Source organism: Malus domestica, chromosome 11 (genome assembly GCF_042453785.1).
Source record: "Malus domestica chromosome 11, GDT2T_hap1".
NCBI classification, from domain to species: domain Eukaryota; kingdom Viridiplantae; phylum Streptophyta; class Magnoliopsida; order Rosales; family Rosaceae; genus Malus; species Malus domestica.
The window spans coordinates 29,179,509-29,202,361 of NC_091671.1; the positions used below are offsets into that span (position 1 = coordinate 29,179,509).

Here is a 22,853-nt window from a genome sequence, read left to right on the forward strand (position 1 = left end):
CTTCTCTATACAAAACTCAAAGCTATTACAACAACAACTACCTTGGTGGATGATTACTAACCAAAGAAAAGATCACCTTTTTCTTCTCTTCAAAATGGGGTTGCTGCCTTTTATTTTTCTGCTTCTCTCTCGGTTTCTTTCATTACCAAATGCAACAAGTGGGAGCATAACAACCAATTCTCTCCCTTTCTTTATTTGCTACTCTATGTTTTTCTGCAGCCATTCCCGTGACTTTTTACATATGCCAAAGAAAAAAACTTTAGACAAAATGCCCTTTTTTTCTCCCCAAAACAAGGAAGAAACATAATCATGTTGTCTTTTTTTTTCTTTTGATTTGTTTAATAGCCAAAAGTTTTTTTTGTTTTGTTCTCCACTTGGCCACTTATTCAACAATCTCCACCTTGGCCAAGTTCCGAAAAACGCAATGATAAGCCAACCAACACAATTAACACACAACATCACTCCCAAACACTAGCAAGAGAACAACTCATGCCGAGCCAAATGCTCCAAAACTCCTACTGTTCAACGCATTCTTTATATAGGCAAAATGTGAGCCAAGTTCAAGCAATGAACAAGTTTGGCTACACCAACAACCTTAGTCAACATATCAGCGAGGTTGTCTTTAGTTGGAATCTTCTGGAGAATGATTTCCCCTTCACCAACAATTTCATGAACAAAGTGATAACGCACATCTATGTGCTTGGTCCTCGCATGATGAACCTGATACTTAGCCAAATAAATGGCACTCTAACTATCACAATGTACCTCCACCTGCTTCTGATGAACCCCCAAATCTCTAATCAGCCCATGTATCCAAATGGCCTCCTTTATAGCTTCAGCAACTGTCATATATTCAGCCTCTGTAGTAGATAAGGCAACATACGACTGCAAAATGGACCTCCAACAAACTGGCCCTTTAGCCATAGTAAACATATAGCCTGTAGTAGACTTCCTTCCATCTAGATCACTTGCATAATCTGAATCAACATAACCAACTGCAAAATGGCCAATGCTAGAGTCATCTCTCTCAAAGCATAAACCAACATCTCGAGTACCATGGAGATACCTCAATATCCACTTAGCTACTTGCCAATGCTCTTTACCTGGATTATGCATATATCGATTCACCATGCCAACTGCATGAGCAATATCCGGTCTAGAGCATACCATTGCATACATCAAACTACCAACCAAATTTGCATATGGTATATTTTTCATTTGCAGTTTCTTTTTATCAGTTTTAGAACATTGTAGAGAACTCAATTTAAAATGAGGAGCCAAAGGGGTACTAACCGGTTTGGTTGAATCATGAACTCCAAACTTCCGAATCAACTTCTCAAGGTATTGTCTTTGATTCAAATTGACCAAACCCTTCTCTCTATCTCTAGTGATCTCCATGCCAAGGATCTTCTTCGCTTCACCAAGATCCTTCATCTCAAACGCATTCTTCATTTGCTTCTTTAATTTTTCAATCTCTTCAACATTCTTTGATGCAATCAACATATCATCAACATATATCAACAAATAAATGAAAGACCCATCTTGCAACTTTTTGAAGTACACACTATGATCATATTGACTTCTAGAATAATTTTGGCCTTTCATAAATTTATCAAACCTCAAATACCATTGCCTTGGAGATTGCTTCAAGCCATAAAGTGATTTCTTCAATTTGCAAAACAAATTCTCCTTCCCTTTCACTATATACCCATCCGGTTGACACATATAAATCTCTTCATTCAAATCACCATGTAGGAAAGCCGTCTTCACATCAAGTTGCTCAAGTTCAAGATCATACTGTGCAATAAGAGCTAACATAATGCGAATTGAGGAGTGTTTCACAACCGGAGAAAAGATTTCATTGTAGTCAATGCCCTCATTTTGTACATACCCTTTAGCAACTAATCTTGCTTTGAATCTCACATTGCTTTTCTCATCAGCATCTTCCTTCTTGGCATACACCCATTTGCAACCGATAGCTTTCTTGCCCTTAGGCAATTTAGCTAACTCCCAAGTCTTGTTCTTCAAGAGAGAATTCATCTCATCACCCATGCCATTGCACCACCTCTCCTTTTCTTCACTCTCAATAGCTTCCTCAAAATTGGATGGAATCTCATCAGTGATAATAGGAAGAGCAAAAGAAACAGTCACTATACCGAGCTGGCTTGGTAATTTGTCTCTTTCCTCTGTTCTTGGCAATAGACTCTTGAGGTGAAACTTCCTCTTCAACTTGAATAGAATCTTCAAGTTCAACTTGTTCAACATCCTCATGGTCTCCAACTTCTTCACTTGTAGTGGCTTCAACATCAGCGAAAATAGGATTTGAAGTACCAAAGGCAACTTTCTCAAGCTCCACCTATTGGACATCTTTCACATTCTTCTCAGAGACTTTGTACATACTTTCTTCATCAAATGTCACATCTCTGCTGATTACAAGTTTTTTCATCTCTGGGCACCACAACCTGTAACCTTTGACACCACTACTAAAACCAAGAAAGATAGCCTTTTTGGCTCTAGGATCAAGTTTATTTTCAGTCACATGAAAATAAGCAGGTGAACCAAAAATACGGATATAGTCATAATCAGAAGAAGGTTTTCTAGTCCATACCTCCATTGGTGTCTTACCCTGAACAGCAGCTGAGGGTAACCGGTTGATGATGTGACATGCATAATTAACTGCCTCTGCCCAAAATGACTTGCTTAAACCCGACTGAGACAACATACATCTAACCTTCTCAAGCAAGGTTCGATTCAATCTTTCTGCAACTCCATTTTGTTGTGGAGTTCCCTTAACACTGAAATGTCTTACAATCCTTTCTTCTTTGCAAACTTTCAAGAAATGGTCGGATGTGTATTCACCACCATTATCCGATCTCAAAACCTTAATCTTTCTCCCAGTCTGGTTCTCAACCATTTTCTTCCAACCCAAGAAAATGCTTAATACCTCACTCTTGTGCTTCATAGTGTAGACCTAAGACATTCTTGAATAATCATTAACAAAGGTCACGAACCAATGTCTACCACTCAAAGAGGGAGTCTTGGTAGGACCCCAAACATCCAAATGCACATAATCAAGAATGCCATTCATCTGATGTACAACAGTACCAAACTTCACTCTAGTTTGTTTCCCCAAGACACAATGCTCGCAGAAATCAAGCTTACAAGTCGTGGCACATTTTAGAAGACCTTGTTTCACAAGCCCTTGTAGAGCTTTCTCACCGGCATGACCTAATCTCATATGCCATAGTCTAGTAGTATCAGAATCGGATGTGCCCATATTTTCTGAGACTACAGATGCTTCACCTATCACAGTGCTTCCTTGCAATAAATACAAATGGCCACATCGAGGAGCTTTCATCACAACAAGTGCACCATAAGTAACTTTCAATGTCTATCCATCTGAATGAAACCTGAAGCCCTTGGATTCCAAAGTACCCAAAGAAATAAGATTTTTCTTCAAATTCGGTACATATCAAACACCGGTCAACTCTTTAACCATGCCATCATGCAACTTCAAACGAACTGTACCAATCCCTTTTGTTGTGCAAGGATTGTCATCTCCCATGAACACAACGCCACCATCAAACTCTTTCAAGCTTGAAAACCAATCCTTGTGAGGAGTCATATGATAAGTAAAACCCGTATCCAACACCCACTTAGTAGCACAATCAAATGATGAGCAAGTGGTTAAAGCAAAATCAGAAAAATCTGTTTCAACCTCAGCAACATTAGCTTCAGAACTTTCTTTGCCCTTGGTCTTCAATCTAGGACAATCTTTCTTCCAATGGCCCTTATTACGACAAAAGGCACATTCATCCATTTCCAAAGGTTTTCTACCTTTAGAGTTTCCTCTAGGTCGAGACTGTGATTTTTTCCTACTAGAAGATGATCTTCTCTCCGATGATCTACCTCTAACAAATAAAGCTTCAGAGGTACTAACATGGTTCTTATCTCTATGCCTTATTTCATAATTCATCAAGGCATTTGACACATCTTCAAATTTTACAGTTTCTTTACCATGCATAATAGTGGTAACAAAATGCTCATAAGAGTCCGGTAAGGAATTCAACAATATTAAAGCCTTATCTTCATCCTTAGTATCCTCATCTAAATTTAACAAGTCGGCAATCAACTTATTAAAAGCATCAAGTGTCTAATCATTTTTGTACCTTCTTTGTATTGGAAGCGGTAGAGCTTTTTCTTCAAGTGTAGCCGATTCTCTGCACTCTTCGTCATATACTTGTCTTCCAATTTTTGCTACAACACACTTGCTAATGTCTCCCGCATCACAAAATACTTCTGAGTTTTTGCAAGGCATAACCGAATTGAAGAGCAAGCCCACAAATTTAATTTCTCCTATTCCGGCTTCGACATAACTTCCGGCTTCTCTCCCAAAGCGGCAAGTAGATCTTGTTGAGCCAGCACATCTTTGACCTCACATTGCTACATCCCGAAGTTGTTTGTGCCATCAAACTTTACCACTTTAAACTTTGCATTTTGCATCGTAGTTCTTGCAAACCCGGAGTTGCTTCCAAAAGGATTCTCATCTTGCCCGTCTAACATCTTTGGCAACTAGACAGTACCCAAGAGCAACCAGTGCTCTGATACCAATTGTTGTGCTAGGATAGCACCAAACCTTATGGAACCAACTCAAGCTAACCCACAGGAAATATATCAAATGGAATGCAAGAACAAAATATAAAAGACACCAAGATTTTAACGAGGTTCCTCAACAGTCAGTGTAACTGGAGTACGTCCTCAGTCAGTGTAACTGGAGTACGTCCTCGGAGCAGTAGGAGCTCACCCAATAATCCACTATCAACCAAATGGAAGTTTACAAAGTGTTGGCAATCTCACAACCCAAAAAACCCAATACAACCAATAGCTCTCACACACCAAAGAAACAAATAGAGAAAGAAATATAGTGATTAATTTCTTCTCTATACAAAGCTCAAAGCTATTACAACAACAACTACCTTGGTGGATGATTACTGACCAAAGAAAAGATCACCTTCTTCTTCTCTTCAAAATGGGGCTGCTGCCTTTTATTTTTCTGCTTCTCTCTCGGTTTCTTTCATTACCAAATGCAACAAGTGGGAGCACAACAACCAATTCTCTCCTTTTCTTTATTTCCTGCTCTATGTTTTTCTGCAGCCATTCCCGTGACTTTTCACATATGCCAAAGAAAAAAACTTTAGACAAAATACCCTTTTTTTCTCCTCAAAACAAGGAAGAAACATAATCATGTTGTTCTTTTTTTCTTTTGATTTGTTTAATAGCCAAAAGCTTTTTTTGTTTTGTTCTCCATTTGGCCACTTGGCCACTTATTCAACAGCCTTATGGTTTGGTGGGCCATCTGGGGGGCTTGGAATGCTATGCTTTGGAACGGAAAATCGAAAAAACCTGATCATGTTGTTGCCAGAGCTATTAGCTAGTGGATGGACTTTTAGGGATCGGTGGCAGCCACCAGCTATAGTTCCACCTCTCATATCGTTTCCCGTTGGATTAGACCCCAGCTGAACCATATCAAAATCAATGTCGATGGTGCGTGGAGGGAGTCTGTGAAATTGGGTGGTGTAGGAATTGTGATCCGGGACCATCGGGGTATGTTTGTAGCAGCAAGATTTGCTATTTTTAAGTACGTTTCCTTGCCCCTCTATATCGAAGCTCTTGCGGTAAGGGATGGGTTGTTGTTGGCAGTTCAAAGGCGATTTCTTAATATTGTTATTGAGAGTGATGCACTCCAGATTGTTTCAGTTCTTCATTGTGAGCTTCTAAATGACTCCCCCATCAGGATCATCGTGGAAGATTCAAAGGTCTTGCTGTCTTTGATCACTGGAGCAACTATGGCCCATACTCGCCCCCAAAACAATGAAGGTGCTCACCGTTTGGCACGTTATGTTGTTGCAAGTTTGGTTTCTTGTTCATGATTTGAAGAACCACCTGATATCATTTTGAATATTTTGTTTTCAGGCTGTAATTCTCGAGCTTGAAATGGCAGCTCATCACTTATAGTACTCATTTTATTATTCTATGAATTAATATCGTCTCTTAAAATAAAAAAAATAAAAAAATAAAGAATAATATTACGAAAGCCTTGGGTGCAAGTAAAGTTGCCAGAAGCATCATAAGTAGTTTTCATGAGCTTTTTAACATTTATAGGATGGTTAACAGGGTTCCCAACATATTCTAGACAACATGACCACTAGCATTTGGGCCTAATAATATACTCCAGTATGTGGGCCAGTATAGTATAAGCAATATGTGGATCCATGGTCCATAAATTTGGGCATGAAAAAGAAAAAATAAACCCAAAGAAATTCCATGACTCGAAAACACTTCTCAAGTTTTTAAGGGAACAACGTTGAAAGTATTTTTGGTTGGCAAATGATTGAAAAAGTCACTCTCGGAGAAGTTTACAATGAGTCAGTAGGTTTCAATCTTTTCACGTTCGTATCAATTTGTGTATTTTTTCTGTTTGACTTTATGATCCTTCGTTAAATTGATGACATGACAAGCGTGTGAATTATTTCTGAGTTGACGTGGAAGCTACACCCAAAGTACAACCAATCATACAATTTGGTCTCAATGGTGCAAAATTTGCTTGTATACAGCCTAGAAACAGATTCCACATCCACCAAATCATTACTTTAACGTACAATCATAACATTAAATAAACTGAAGACATAAATTAACAAGACTTTGAAACTTTATAGTGCAATTTGAGAAAATTAAAATCCTACTACTCATTTTGAAAATCTGAAAATCACCTAAAACGCAGAAAGCGTAAATACAACGACACCAACAAAATTGTTTTTCCTATATCTCTCTCTAGCCTTGTTTAATCCTTCAATCCTTTTACCTTTCTCATTGGGGTTTAAGAATTAAACAATTATGACAAGGCCAGAGTCATGATCTATATTCACCTTTTTGTACCATCCCTAAACCAGAATCTCCAACTCATGACTCAATTATCTATTAGGTTTCAGATTCAGCTACAAATTAGGTCATTCCTCCTATTTTCCTTACCAGTTCCTCTACCATTGACTCTCCCACATGCAACAACCCCAACAGAAGTTAAACCTCCAACAAACTTCATCAACCTCCACTTCTACGAGGTTCTTCCATTTCATATATATTCAAACCATCCCTACCAACAACCTGCACCATTTTTATACTCTAAACCGGTGAGTTCGAGAGAAGAGAAAATATGATAGTTAAGGCCACTCAATGGCTCCTCCTAGGTCATCTCCTAGTGCAGGTTTCTATGGTGTGTGCCAGAGTTCCAGCAATCATTGTGTTTGGAGACTCTACTGTGGATGCAGGGAACAACAACCAGATATCGACAGTCCTAAAGAGCAACTTTGAACCCTACGGTCACAATTTCTATGGAGGCTTGGCTACTGGCCGGTTTTCCAACGGTAGGCTTGCAACGGACTTCCTTTCTGAAGGTTTTATGATCAAGCCGACCATACCTGCATACTTGGATCCTGCCTATAGCATTTCGGATTTTGCCACCGGAGTTTGCTTTGCCTCTGCCGGAACTGGCTATGATAATGCTACTTCTGATGTGCTAGTAAGTCGCATTATGACTCAACCTAGTACGCCTAACATGCGGCAATGACCTTCGGGCCAAATAACATCTCCTTCCCCCCTCAGGTATGGGGTGGAATGGCGAGTTCGTAGGTTCAATACCTGATTGATGCATGAGTGAATCAACAAATTGAAAACAGAACAAGGAAAACTAATCTAAAAACATAAAATAGTTGTTTCCAACAATTTTCAGAAACTCAGTTAATTCTGAGTTCTAATCATTTCAATCATCTTATTGCTTTCGTGTCGTTTCAAATCAGAATAGTTATACAAAGTTAAAATAAAGACATACAGGCTTGTTTTGTTTACAGCTGCTAAACTAATCTTGCAGTCTGTGATACCTCTTTGGAAAGAACTGGAGTACTATAAGGAATACCAGAAGAAGCTGCGACGCTATCTAGGCAACGACAAAGCTAACGAGGTTCTGGGAGAAGCACTTTACCTGATTAGTATAGGAACTAATGATTTTCTAGAAAACTACTTTGTATTTTCACGCAGACGATCTCAGTTTTCCATTGAGGAGTACCAAAACTTTCTACTAGGAATTGCTGGAAATTTCATCAGAGAGCTTTACCAGCTTGGAGCTCGGAAGATGGTTATAAGCGGCCTTCCTCCAATGGGTTGCGTGCCACTGGAGAGAACTACAAATATCATTTCTGGGGGTGTTTGTAATGAGAAGTACAATGATGTGGCTAGGAGTTTCAACAAGAAGTTGCAGGGATTGGTTGAAAAGCTCAAGAAGGAACTGGTTAAATTTCAACTTGTTCTTTCAGACCCATACGATATTGTCTCAAAAATCATTCGAAACCCAGCCTTTTTTGGTGAGTTCTATGGTCTTGTCTTCACTATGATTCCAATTCTATTGTCACTTACAGATTTTGTGCATGACATAAAAAACAATCCGGTAAATTTCCTATTTTGCAGGATTTGAAAATGTAGCAAAAGCCTGCTGCGGCACAGGAATGTTCGAGATGAGCTATCTGTGTAATAAGATAAACCCGTTCACATGTTCAGATCCAAATAAATATGTATTCTGGGATGCCTTCCACCCCACAGAGAAAACAAATGCCATTGTTGCAGATCATGTATTTAAAACTGACCTGGTTCAATTTCTATGAGAAGTACAAAGTATAGAATGCGGTGTATGTAATTTATGTTCTAGTAGTCTTGTCTGTGGCACCATCCCATTATTTATATAAAAGATATGATCGTTCATTTTTCCCGAGTCTAAGTTTGACACCGACAGAGATGCCATACAGATGAGATGAGTATTTAAACAAAAACATATTACCTTATAAAACTACCATTAAGGTCTACAAAACCATATTGAATACCAAGTACAAAGGGCTGGACATGAAATAGAACATAACTTAAAACGGATGACTGAGGCTGCAATTACTCATGAAATGGTTTCTTACGACATACGGTACCAAGAATTATACAATGCTTCTTAGAGAAAAGATTACCGTGGGGTGAAACCTCAAGCCCAACAAAACACTCTTCAACTTTTCGTCACAATTGACCCAGTAAACTATTACACTATTCATATACACAACTTTCCCACCACTCGATTACCCAGTTCAAAGAGATGTCTATAATTTGAACATAAACTTCATATTGCACTAAACAGATAAAAAAATGCATAATTAAGTACCCATCTTTCTTGTGTCTACTTATCTAAGTTTGTGCAACTATGCGCATGAGATAAGTTCTCCAAAAAAGCGTTGCACATAAAAGTGCAACTTCCGTTCTCAGAACACCAACTCCCACAAGAACACACAATCTAAAGGTGTAGAGTTAAAAATAATAGTTTAACTCAAAATTGGTATTAAGGAGATCGCAAAGTTAAAAATAACAATGATCATGGCAGTGATTAATTTGGTGAGATTTGGTATGGAAAAATTGGAAGGTAATAATTTACCTAAACGTGCAGAGACAGACAGAGGATGTCTAGTCTAATTGCTTGCTGTCTCTAAATCCTTCACGCTAGGCAGTACCGTACCTTGACCTTAATCCAGCCAGGCTTGCAATTTATAGGTTTATTATTTGGGAACTTTATTGGAATGTATGAAGTTTCAAGTTCGTATGATCATATAAAGAGCAATGCTTGGGGTACTCAAGGATGAGCGGGAGACTTTACTCAAAAAATTTCGTGTTCGATTTACAGAACTTTGTGCTTCTAATGAAAACCGGTCATATTATAAATCATTTTGTAAATATTATCCCTATAAAAAATGAATTAAAACTAAGATCATTAAGTTGATCAATTGTAGTAAATAGACAAACGGTTCGTAATGTTTTTACCATTTCCGTCCATTTGTTCTTATACAATTCGATGACTAAACGACCTTAGTTCTAATTGAATTTTTGTAGACATGATCTTTATAGAGAAATTTATAATATGAATGATTCTAATCATAAACACGAAAGTCTATAAATAAAAAATGAAGAGTTTTAAGTATGAACTCCTACTCATCATTTAAGTGGTCAAGTATTATTCTCATATAAATACTTCTATTATTCTCCCTCGCTTTTCTCATCCTTTTCTTCGCAAGCTATATTAGAGAAAGGGTAGGGCTATTCACAAACACATTTCTATCTCTCACACATCTTTGTTAATTTTGTACATTGATTTTCTTCAAATCGTTCAATCTGACAGTCAAATCAAGAAAAATATGTAAGAGGTAAAAATGGATGTGTAAATAGCACAACTTTAGGAGAAATTTTTCAAAATACTTGGAATATATGTTGTGTGTGTGTATATATATATTCACTATATATTGTTATATATTATTATATTAATATAGCTTGAAGTGAGACATATTCATGGAAATGTAACATCATGTGACAAGTTTTTAATACACAGAACATATTTGTCGCAATATTTAGAGGGGTAATCAGGTAATGTGAATTCAAGACCTCAGGAGCAAGAAGGTGCTTAATGGCCCAACCTAACTAGACCTAAACCATTAAGATTGGCTTAATTGTGTTTTGTGCCAAAAAATCTTTGACCCAATTCGAGCCATGGTGCATGTCGTGCTTGTCCCAACCCACAAAAATTTAAACGGGTTGGGTTCATTTTGTGTTGGGTTAGCTCAACTTGTTGTACATCTCCATACAAGGGTTACAACTTGAATCTATGAAGTCCCAATTATAGCATACAAATGTGAGGCATATAGTGATCAACAAGTTTCTTTGGATTAAAATTGGCTTGTGATGAGTCAATATTATATTATACATTTTACCCTATTCTTAGTATAATTTGGTAATTATTTTGGTAGAATTTTGATACTTTGCTTTATATTTTCAATATAGGATATATGACTTCCTCTGGAGCAAAACATGATCAAACAGATGAATTTTGGAGCAATTCAAATTGGAGGACTTTCGTGTGTCTCTTGGCTTGTTTGTGTTAAAATTTGGGATTATCCTACCAGGTGGTTATTTTCTGGCGATTAAATGAAGGAGCAGTGCGCGTAGCTGAAAAGTAACGTTTCTGGACTTAAACTGCGTTTTTGGAGCCCAAGATGACATCAGATGGGTTCGTGGCCTACTGGAGAAGTGTTCAGAATAGTCCAAGCTCTAAATCCAGCTATTTTGGCCCAGTTTTGGAGCTGATACGGGTCCAGAACGTGGCTGTGTAGATTTATAGGCAAATTTACCAAGTCAATTTAGGATTATGTTTCCTATTTTATTTTAATTTATTTAGTTTCCTAGTCTTATTCTAAGACTTTTTATTTAGGAGGGTTTTATTTAGAGTAGTATAAATAAGCCTTTTGGCAGACCTAGGGTTTCTCGGGGAGAACATACGGAAGATTTGAGAAGAAGACTTTGGGAAAAACTTAGAGAATTCAAGACTTATACTTTCAGGTGTTTTCATTCTTTTTCTAGTTTAATATAATTATGAATATGTGTAGCTAATTTTCTTTTGCTAGGGTGAGGCCATGATCCTTAGCAAAAATATGTAGCCTCTTCTTAATTTTCTTATGAATTTATGCATGCAAGTTTTGGATTGTTAATCACTGTGCTTTAAACTATCTATTTGTCTTAGTGATTCGCGACCTTTAGGATAATTAGAAAAGTAATTTGATGCAATTTTGGCGGAGGGCTGTCCCTAAAATTGACTAAGGCTTCTTGTGGTTAACATGTGTAACTACTTAGGATAGACGACACGTCTTAGGAGTTATATGGTTTTTCAAAAGGTTTTCACAAAACTTAATGAGTCTTAAATGTTTACATTCGATTTGGACGCCACGGACGGATTGCATGATTAGATATACGTTATATGTTGGGGGTTCCAAGTAAGGCATACTTTAGGAAAATCTAACCTTCAAAGTATGCATGTGTAATTCATAAGGAATTAGAAGAATTACGTAGGATTGTTAGGATGACGGCGGAACCCTAGTGCTTTTCCAAATTTGTTTCTTAAAATCTCTTCTCTTGTTTTGTTTCCTTTTTAATTGGTTATTAGTTGCTTTCCCTAAATTACTTTTATTAAAAATTCGTTTTTATTATTTTTAAATTTAAAATCTACATTTTCCAATCTTTATTTTCAATGAATTAACTAGGATTAGGATTTTTCATAAATTGTTTAAAATAATCCCTACGAAAAATGACCTTACTTGAGCTGTTTATACTACGACTACTTTGTTCTCTTGCATGTATTTTTAAGTGTTTTTTATCCTTACTTTTGTAGGTGGTAAAATCCCTATCAGCTTGCAATGATTGAAATAAATATTGGCACTAAAAGCATGCTTGCTACATTAAGGACACCGGAATAAGGTTCTCGTACTTGAAAGACCTTAACGTACCAAGCATTGTTATAGGTGGATCTTGGCTTGGTTCTAAGTTGTCTTCACCAAATTGCTTCCATAGTTTCCAGGGTTCTGTCGTACCATAGAGATCGAACATTGAAATAAAGCTCCCGTACTTGAAAGGTCTTTGTATCGGCAAAAAAAGAACAGAAAAGAGAAAGGCCCTTGTAAAACCTTGTTAGGCAGGTAGTACCCAACAAGTCGGACTCTATAGGATGAAAGTAACAATCTGATAGGAAGATCAAGATGAGTTTGCAAAAGTAGAGATAGGGTTTCAAGTTTAAGGATTAGAGAGAGAGAGTGCGTGAGTGTTTAAAGAAACACATTAAACAATTTCGTAATGTCAGAGATCAATAATAGAGATTATTTTATTCAAATATATATTTCTCACTTTATATTGTGATGTGTGTGTGTATTAACATAGCTTGAAGTGAGATATATTCCAAAGTAACATTATGTGGCGGTGTTTTTAATACACAATATATTGAGAGACGGGTGATGTGAATTCAAGACCTCAGGAAGCAAGAAGGTGTGGAATGACCCAACCTGGACCATTAAGCCCCAGTTTGGGGTTGAGGTGATTTTAAAAAAAGCTCCTATGAAAAAAAGCTGGGAGTGTTTTTGGTGTTTGGTAAACTTAAAAAAAAGAGCTTATTTTGGAAGCTGCTGTGAGAATAAGCTGAAATCAAAGGAAAAAGCTGAAGCTGCAATTTGTAGCTTTGGAAAACTGGCTTTTTTTCAAAGCACATAGAACTACAGTGCTCCTTTAATGAAAAGATCCACTATCAGACTGCTTTTTTTTCCAAAAGCACTTTTACAAAAAAGTTTACCAAACACTCTGCTGATTTATTTCACAGCCGCTTATTCTCACAGCACAGCCGCTTATTCTCACAGCAGCTTTTTTTCAAAGCACAGCAATACCAAACCAGCCCTAAGATTGGCTCAACTATGTTTTGTGCCAAAAAACCTTGACCCAATCCAAACTACGATGCATGTCATGTTTGTTCTAACCCATAAAAATTTAAACAGGTCGGGTTGTTCTGTGTTGGGTTAGCTTGACCTGTTGTATATCTCTATGCAAGAATAACCACTTGAATCTATGAACTCCCAATTATGCATATGTCTATTTCCTTTCAAGGCATGAAAAAATATGGAGCTAAGAAGCTTTATTAAGATATACATAGTCCTCATTGTTATGATAATTAACCAATAAAGAACTCTCTTATTGTTTTGATTGTTTTGAGAGCCTTTTTATAGCCTAAGTTTTTTAGTATTAGAGTGATTCATTTATCAACATTGGTCACCTCCATTTTTTTCTCCTAGAATCTAAAAAAGAATATTGTTTTTGTAGTTTGACTATACATTTTCACTTCAAAATATCTCTAACATTCGTTAAAATACAGCTACCTCGAGTTGATTCAATCTGAGTTATGATTCATGTGGTGCTTGGTCCAACCCACAAAAAAAGAGCATTGTATAGTTATGGGATATCTTTAAACAGGTCGGACTCGTGATATGTTGGTTAGCTCGACTTGTTGTACATCGTTATTCAATGGTAATAACTTGAAAATAAGGTACCTTGAATCTATGAGGCCGAATTATAGCATGCAACTGTGAAGCATATAGCAATCATTAAGTTTCTTTGGGTTGGGGTTGTGCTGTGCAGGGCGTGCTCGGTGTTCATATGGGTTTGGGGGCTAGATAAGCATTAATGTTTCAAAAACTGACTATCAGTACTAAAGCAGGAAAACAACTTTATGCAGTTTCTAGTTTTACTAGTTTGGCTGAGGCATTTCCTTCAGTTAGTCCAAACTTTGTTGGTGGTGCATCAATGTTGTTGAAACCAAAAGATTACCTTCTAAATACCACTTATTCGAATGGTGTTACTTTGTTGGAGGCTGCTTTACCAGAAGCTTATAGAATGTACACAATTTTAGAGATATCGTTCTTAAAGATAAAATATCGAGTATGATTTAGTGCAGTAATGGTTGAGATGGGCCAATCGGGACAATTTGTTGCCTTTGAACATTAGTGTTACTTTTGACAAAGATGAAGGTCGTAAGAAGAGAAACCGGAACAAGGGGAAGTGGTTGCTAATGGGGAATGCTCCTGAAGATTTTTTTTCATATTTTTTTCATAATGTCGTCCACTCATATAATAACACATGAAAATATAACATTATGTGGTGGTGTTTCTAGTACACACAACAAATTGTTACAAATTGAGAGAGGAGCGATGTGAATTCAAGATCTCGAGAGCAAGGAGGTGTGTAATGGCCCAACTTAGCTCGACCTGGACCATTAAGATTGGCTCAATTGTGTTTCGGCCGAATTTTTTTGACCCAATCCGAGATATAGTGCATCCTGTGCTTGTCCCCATTGAAGAAAACCTAACAGTCACAACCCACAAAAATTTAAACAGGTCGGGGTCATGTTGGGTTGGGTTAGCTCGACCCATGGTACATCTCTATGCAGGGATACCACTTGAAAATTTGGTATCTATGAACTCCTAATTATAGCATGCAATTGTGAGGCGATTAATAATCAACAAATTTTTTTGGATTATAATTAGGAATGGGCAAAATATCCTGGGTATGGGTAGTTACAGTTATCCACCCTTTTAAACTTTACAATTATAGTTATGGAAACCGTTTAAATAAATACCGATTACGGGTAGACCCACTTACCCGTGAAACATAAATGAATATAAGTATTAGCCACCTATACAAACAAATACTTGTTTAACCTTTTTTTTTGTCAAATTAAAAACCCTAAAAATTGTTCGACCACCGAGATTTCTCCTATCGCCGCCCTTCTCTCTCATATCCATTTAACTTGGAATGATAATAGAATATTGTACAAAATTGCAAATAGTTTTCAACTTGCATTTCTATTTCTTTGTCGAACAATTTAAAATAGTTTTCATTTTTCCTTTTTTATGTACTCAGAAATTTGAAGGACAGATGACCAACAATTGGCAAGTTCCATTTCATCCCCAACCCATAAAAATTCAAACTCAATTTTAAGGTCAAGGGTGATCCTCCATGTCCCTAAAGCTTAGCTATCTCTGGTTTCTGACCATTGCAGACTCCCGAAAAATAATTTATATACTTGATGGAAGAAACTACATATACTTACCTTAGAATTTGACCTAGCTAAAAACCCCTTCTCAAGTAATCCTACATGTCTGACACACCGAAACCAAGGGGTAATTATGTGTTTTTCTATTGTCAACTTATTAAAAAAAAAGGAATAAATGGGTATGCCGTTACAGTTAAATGGGTACAGTTACCCGTTTATAATCGGTTATCTGTATAGGTATACTTGTTTATAGAACTACCAACGGATAAAAGTTAAACGGATAATGACTTGAAAAGTTATAAATAAATAACCGCGGTTATCCACCCGTCATAACTGTTGCTGATCTCTAATTAAAGTTGGCTTGCAATGAGTGAAATGGATATTGGCGTAAAAGCATCTCCCAAATTGCTTGCTACAGTAAGACCGTAACTTGTTGTCCCCCATTTTACATTTCAGAAGAATAACGGAATAGGGATCTCGTACTTGAAAAGCCTTACTCTAGCAAGCATTGTTGTAGATGGATCTTAGCCTAGTTCTAGGAGCATACACAATGGAGGCTTTATCCTTCATGAAGTTGCTACATTTGAAGCCCTAATGAGAAATTTTATTCCCAATGAATCGGAAAATGAGGCTAGATCCATCATTTGGGCTAACAACTTTTTTTATTGGGTAGCAAAAAATTAGGCTATATCCAACTCCAAAAATGAGTTGGGTCCACAAGAAAAGTAGCTATCCATGTGAGCCAAATTTTGTCTCTCTTTCCCCACTTACGAATACACATATACTCTCCTTTTATTCTTTTTTTAATTCTTTCTCTTTGCATATTTTTGTTCAAAATGTCCACCATTTTATTTGTATGTTTAATGCTTAAGACATAAAATGATATAAGATGTTCTACTAAAAGGGTTTACTTTTGTTATTTTCTAAATTAAAACACACTACAGATTAAAATGACATTGGAAGTTTAGAGACATAAACCGAAAACATAAACAAACAATACACCTAAATTGCAAGGGCATTACAATTTAGTTATGAGATAAAATCTGATCTTGTCTGATTTCAAAGAAACAAATCAACGGATAAGATTGAGATAAGAGAACGTAATCCAAAAGTTCATAAGTGATGAAATCTAATTTAGTCAGAATTTGAATTTTTTTAGCCCCATATAAAAACAACTCATTTAAAAATCAACTTAAGAAAAGTTTACACAATTTTTTTTTTATCTCGTAATCAAATTATTACATAAATAAATCTATAGAGTCAAAAGTAACAAGGCTCTCATTGGAAGAGATTCTGTTATAAAGTCCCAAAGATTTTTTGGAGCTCTAAATTGGGAGAATTTTTTAGGTGTTCCCGTCACCCCACATCACCATGGACACTTGTGTACCCATCCAATTAGGGGATGCCACGTTTCCCATTAAAGAATTTTTCTGATTTATTTTTTAGGAAAATCTTAACAAACACTTTAATGGAAAACATGACATCACCTGATTGGATGGGTACACCAAGTGTGATGGTGATGTGGGGTGACGGGAACACCTAAAAATTTCTCCTAAATTGGGCCCTCTCCCACAAATTGCTTCCATTTCCATGGTACCGTAGAGATCAAACACCGGAATAAAGCTCATGTACTTGAAAGGGCTTCGAAAACCCTTGTTAGGCAGATAGTAACCATCTAACTGAAAGATCAAGACGAGTTTGCAGAAGTAGAGAGAGGGTTTCAAGTCCAAGGCTTGGAGAGAGATTAAACCAATTCGAATCATAATCTACGTAGAACAGGAAGAAGATGAATTCACAGTTGCTCCATGAAACTACAATTGGACAAAGAATTCAACAAATACATAAATCCGCAACTGTGACAATAGAGTTCGTAAACCTCTCAGGGAATAATAGTGCACATAAAATTTTCATTCACTTTCGATCGTTTAGGCACTTTGATAATCGCCTGCCCTTGGTCCTAAATCATTCCCCAACAATATTAACATTATAAATAAGGAGCCCGCTCGCGAAACCTTCTATAGCGATTGGCACCATCTAAATCCCGGAAAAACTGTAATACGAGTTGAAACCATATTATGCTACAACAAACACTAGGATACTCAAGACGAGCAACGCTCCATCAACATGTGCACTTCAAAGCCACCGTAGTTCATGATACTTCTCAGAACTGTTTTTACCTATTGGTCGTATGGATTTCTGAAATTCTTCAAGAGTTCTGGGATATCATAACCCAGCATTTCATCGACGGCATCTATCATCTTAGGCTTTAACTTCTCGAAATTGTCAATGCTGTAACCACTCAAGATGTCCCTGAAGTGGTCTACGTCTGGGAAATCCCCTGGAGGTAGATGGTGCTCCCTCTGAACCTGTATAGTACGTCAAAGTGTGAGCATTATAGAGTAGAGAGTGTGCATACGACAGGGGGAGGGGGGAAATAGTACCTTTTTAAATTCATCTTCCAAATTATCAATAAGCCTCTGTTGAGCCTTAGCTTTCCCCAATATGGCAGGCATCTCCTTCTTTAAATGGCTAATTATGTAAGCATGTATCTTGGCAGCTCTGGCACGCTTCACAAATTCATTGATCTGCGAAAAACAAAGGTCATCAAAATTCCATTCCATATGAATCTCTGCAAGAAATATTCAGTTTCTAACAAGAAATAAATAAGGGGCCCAAACCTAATATCACCTCTACATAAAGCTTGCAAGTTTGCAAATAAAACCAGAGAGCAACTTGGTAAAGATTCAAGATACGTAAATATAACAAACTCACTCTGCGATCACAAGCCTTCTTTGGAATATCCTTTAAATCAGCCAGAAGATCCTCCTGTTCCTTTTCAAAGAGTTCTTTCCCAACTGGACCCGTAGCAGCCTCATTTACAGGTTTGTCATTGAAGGAGCTGCAAAAGAGAAAATTAGCTTGCAACGATCGAACCAAGGTATATGCAAGGAACATTGGAATATATTTGCAACTACAGGATTTGCTTCCAAGGAGTTAATGAATGCAAGGATGGAGAGGCTACCCAATATAAACTCGCATGACCTCAGGAGTATTAAGAACCTTCCCAAGTGACCACATCAATGCTCCATAAACCCTCATCAACTGCATACCAAGAATGAAAAATGACTTAAGCGCAGCATCCACTGACCTAATTAAGTTCCCACAAAAATATGTAGAAGGATAATAATCAAAGAGATCCATGTATTGCCTATGCTTACTTGTTGGGTATCAATTTGATCTGCCTTGTTCAGAACAACACGAATTTTATCGTCATGGCCATGTAAAGATGAAATAACGCGCTTGAACTCATCACTGACATCAAGTTTGTGAGGATCAAACAGAAGTAGAATGAGGTCACACTTTGCAGCAAACCACGAAGTTACCCCAGTAAAATCGTAGGCTCGTTGTGTCCGTTGCTTCTCTCCGGATAAAACTCCAGGAGTATCCACAAATGTAATGTGTTCTAGCAGCTTGGATATAAAAATGTGTAAGCTTTAGGTGTTTCAAAGGGCAACTCGGAGAATTTCAAGGTGATTCTGAAAAATAACTCACAGAATGTGGCATTTGAGAACACTCAAACTTTGACAAGAATGCTGTTCCAAAAGTTGTGAGACCGCTAAATGGCATGTCAGCTTGGACAGCAATGGTATTCCCAGGAACACTTCTTTCATCAGGTCCAGACTACATGCAAGAAGAATTAACTAGTAAACAATATTAATTTCAGAAACGTTAACAGAAAACAAAAAACAAAAGACAATACTGCAAATGGAATGTGGAAAAGTTTAATATCTACGAAAACCAACAGAGTATATAAGGGTAACAAGTGAAATATTGTTTTATTGACAATGACCAGAAACACAAAATGTCCCTCAATTTCTCTCCAAATTCCTAGAACTAGGCTAATAACAAGCTTAGTACCCTATCCATACCCTTGGCATTCTGCCACACTGCTCTGCAATCTGTCTTCCAATTCCAGACTCATGACTGGTATGAGAGACTATTTCAACCAATAGAAACCAGACAAAATACAACTGTCTTTTTTCTATTGAAATTTAAAATACAACAGTCTCTAATATATAGAACAAAACGCAAGATTACATTGTCAAAAGTGCCAATGCACCCTAGTTTTAATGAAATGTTAAAGGATATATACCCCTACTGAAAATTACCAAAAAGGGTGACACATAAACATAAAGAAAAAGTTTCTTTAAATTGAAAGCACAAAAATTTAAGGCAAGCCATGGATGGCTATCTGTTTAAGAAGTATAGGGATTTTTGGTATCCTTCTCGAATCCAACTTTTTGTTTTCGAAACTAATGAATGTCAAGTAATTTAGCTACATTTGTCATTTTTGAAAATAAAAAATTGGATCCAAGAAGGATAACAAACAGGCTCTTAGTTTCTACCTTCTTACTGAGTCCCTGTAAAGCCTAATTATATGGCTTTTTAACTTGCATGCAACCATATAAAACATTTAGTTTAACTTTGAATTGCTAAGCAATTCAGAACTGTCTTAATGACAACATAAAAGAAGATAAATTGGCAATTACCATAACAACAACAAATCTATCGGTTGTAGGCTCGGGACCAATGTGAGCTCCTGTCAAAAGTAAAATAAGATAAGGGATGAAATAGATGAACACACTTTCTGTGCAAGAAAAATAATTACACAAAGACACACTTTCCCAGAGGATAACTTGCCTGGATAACTACTTTTAAGCAAATGTTTAATGAATGTTGTTTTCCCAGTGGAGTATTGACCCAAAAGCATAACCATGGGTTTAGCATCAAAATCACTATTTGTCTGCAGAATAAAGCAAATAAATATCAATTGATAACTAATACATGCCACAATTAGATATATGTTTGAGAAGATCCAATAAAAAAAAATGAAATAAAACTATGAGGGACTGGGCATTAAATCTGATGAAAGAACTAGAAGCAAGGAATAATTCTCACTCACCAGTAAGGGGGACACAAAATCGTTGAACTTGTAAGTAACTTCTAATGGCTTCAGCTTCTGAACATACAGTCTCTTCAACCCATCAATAATTGATGTCACAGAAGAAAGCGGTACCTAAAAATATGCCAAAGATTTTTTTATAAGGTATTAAACGGAGTGAAAAACTCATGTCTACCCAACAGTATTGCAAATTTCATCACAGAAAATTGATAACCAACTCTGACATATCACGCATAAAAAACCTAAAACTGACGTATGCAAGGTTCTCTCTCCATTTTTTTCACTATGTAAAATGGCCCCTTCTAGCCTTTCTTGTGGACGCAGAGTCTTAATTGACTCAAAGCTTTTGCATGACCTTGATAAACTTAACCTAATAAAAACATAAGTATTTTGCAATCATAAATTTCTCACAAAAAATGAAAAAATAAACTCAACTTATCCAAATAAGAAAATTCAAGTTCGTATCCAATAGAAACAATTTTAGGATAAATCCCTTTTTCTGAATACCGTGAAAGCAAAAGGGCAAATGCCTCCAAAACTAAGAAACAACATATACCTTTTTTGCTGATTTTGAAGAAAACCAAAGCGCTGAAGGTGATTGTTGCACCACAGCAGTTCCTGCGTCACAGATTATATGTGAATCGACAGCCAAAACCAAAAGTAGCAGTACACATCTCATAGTTAGAGAAACTCCTCACCATTTACTTCGTTTTCATTTGACTTGAGCGTATGCTTTTTCTTCTGAATAAATTAAGTAAATGAAATCAAATTGCTTCAGCCATATACAATGAATCAATTAAAAATAAATAAATCCATAACAATGAGTAACACAAATAAGAAAGGTTTAAAAAGCATATGTACCGCTGATAATAATGAATCCAAACCCTCCATAACAGGAGGCTTCAGACTTTCCAAGTCAACTGAAACACAGCATTCAAAGTTTAAGTTACATGTGTTGCTAAACAAGAAATTAAAATTAATAAGTAAATAAAAAATACTTGTGCACTATTCATATTTATGAAGAAGCAGGCATTACAAGTCACCAACTTATACATGAGTATCTACCAAGCATGCATTCCAACACAAAGTTAAACAAACGAAACCCACCATTGCTATTCTGTAAACCGTGTGTAATGTCATGTCCAGCTTGTGCAAGAGAAACTAGCTAGAAACAAAACAGTAACATGTCAGATTCCTATCAATCCAATATTGATTTTTGATAAATGGAAAAGAAAAATAACAGTTTATAAAATAACCTGCATAGCGGCAACGAACTCACTAAAACCAAGATATCCCTGCCTCTTTGAATCGGCAATGGCCCAAACCTTAAGAAAAGTAACGAACTTAATAAATAAAAAAACCTCTATAAAGCAGGCTGGAAGCCACCAAAAGAAAAAAATGATATTTGACAAATGTATTGTAAACCCAATTCAAGCAACAAAGTTTAACCAAAGTATAAAAAAAGGTAGGGGCTTTGCTACAAATGCATTGTGATGTTTGGCATATAGATAATAATCTTAAGCTTGAATTAATCAAAGTAACCCAATCTGCAAAATCAGATGCCAACTTCAACGGCTCTACTCGCGTATTACATGTCACAATAAATCCGCATTGCTCAACGGAAATACAAACCCACCATCCTAACAAAATGTATTTCTGAAATGATACGACAACGCATTAACTGAGCTTACACTAACCCCTACATCAAAAACAAATTCACCAAATACTAATAGTATTGAATTACAGCAAAAACGACAAACAAATGAAAACGAGACGCACTAATTTGATAAAAGAAAATATCAGATAAACAAAATAAAACGCAAATTAACCTGCTTGAGATCCTGCCGATTCAGATTGGACATGCCGAAGAACTTTATAGCATCGCCCCCGGTAATGCGGCCATCACCGTCTGAACAAAACCACAGGAAAAAAAGAAACTCAATTACAGTTGCTCAATTTTATCGGGAACCAAACAGAAAACCAAGAAATTTTCCTGGAAAATGCGTGTTGACAGACTGACAGTGTAAAATGTAAGCACGCACCTGAATCAGCGAATCGAAACCATTCCTGGTAGATTTTCTGATGCTCTTTGGAGCACGAACTGATCGGAACTGAAGAAATTTCCATAAATCGTAACCCGAGAGAGAAAGAATCTGATTGAAAATTTGGGATTTTCCAGATTTAAATTTTCCAAACTTCCTAAAAACGGAGACGCTCTTTGATGGGTTTGTTTTTGTTTCTCTTTCCCCCAGGGTGTCCTACTCCTTCTTACCGACGTAAAGGCGTTAAATCTTGTCTCACACGGCGTCGTTTTGATGAGTTGACATGACGGGACGTTTTACTTTAATCGGATGTCATGTGGAGGTCAAGGCCTGAAACGGCGACGCATTCGTTTCGTTTTCG

The 22,853-nt window shown here is 36.7% G+C and overlaps 2 protein-coding genes across 2 annotated transcripts; one reads left to right on the top strand and one right to left on the bottom strand.

Moving 5' to 3' along the window:
• Nucleotides 1-7,153: 7,153 nt before the first annotated feature.
• LOC114819610 (GDSL esterase/lipase At4g26790-like) lies at nucleotides 7,154-8,812 on the top strand. Its single transcript, XM_029088883.2, has 3 exons — nucleotides 7,154-7,576; nucleotides 7,925-8,414; nucleotides 8,518-8,812. The coding sequence occupies exons 1-3, from the start codon at nucleotides 7,211-7,213 to the stop codon at nucleotides 8,709-8,711; spliced, it is 1,050 nt and encodes a 349-aa protein (XP_028944716.1). The 5' UTR covers nucleotides 7,154-7,210; the 3' UTR covers nucleotides 8,712-8,812.
• Nucleotides 8,813-17,304: 8,492 nt separating this feature from the next.
• Nucleotides 17,305-22,737, bottom strand: LOC103422966 (EH domain-containing protein 1). Its single transcript, XM_029088884.2, has 16 exons — nucleotides 22,493-22,737; nucleotides 22,280-22,359; nucleotides 21,707-21,775; nucleotides 21,558-21,615; nucleotides 21,312-21,370; nucleotides 21,149-21,191; nucleotides 21,007-21,068; nucleotides 20,451-20,564; nucleotides 20,189-20,291; nucleotides 20,038-20,087; nucleotides 19,040-19,168; nucleotides 18,706-18,957; nucleotides 18,510-18,589; nucleotides 18,260-18,386; nucleotides 17,929-18,072; nucleotides 17,305-17,853 (listed from the first exon to the last, which is right to left on the bottom strand). Exons 1-16 carry the CDS (start codon nucleotides 22,575-22,577, stop codon nucleotides 17,665-17,667), a joined length of 1,644 nt encoding a protein of 547 aa, XP_028944717.1. The 5' UTR covers nucleotides 22,578-22,737; the 3' UTR covers nucleotides 17,305-17,664.
• Between the last annotated feature and the right edge of the window lie 116 nt (nucleotides 22,738-22,853).

Coding starts and splice junctions, on each gene's coding strand:
- LOC114819610 (XM_029088883.2), top strand. CDS start 7,211: ATGATAGTTAAGGCCACTCAATGGCTCCTCCTAGGTCATCTCCTAGTG. Junction 7,577..7,924: donor ATGCTACTTCTGATGTGCTA/GTAAGTCGCATT, acceptor CTAATCTTGCAG/TCTGTGATACCTCTTTGGAA. Junction 8,415..8,517: donor TCGAAACCCAGCCTTTTTTG/GTGAGTTCTATG, acceptor CCTATTTTGCAG/GATTTGAAAATGTAGCAAAA.
- LOC103422966 (XM_029088884.2), bottom strand. CDS start 22,577: ATGGAAATTTCTTCAGTTCCGATCAGTTCGTGCTCCAAAGAGCATCAG. Junction 20,565..21,006: donor CTTCAAAATCAGCAAAAAAG/GTATATGTTGTT, acceptor GCATATTTTTAG/GTACCGCTTTCTTCTGTGAC. Junction 18,073..18,259: donor AGAAGGCTTGTGATCGCAGA/GTGAGTTTGTTA, acceptor TGTTTTTCGCAG/ATCAATGAATTTGTGAAGCG.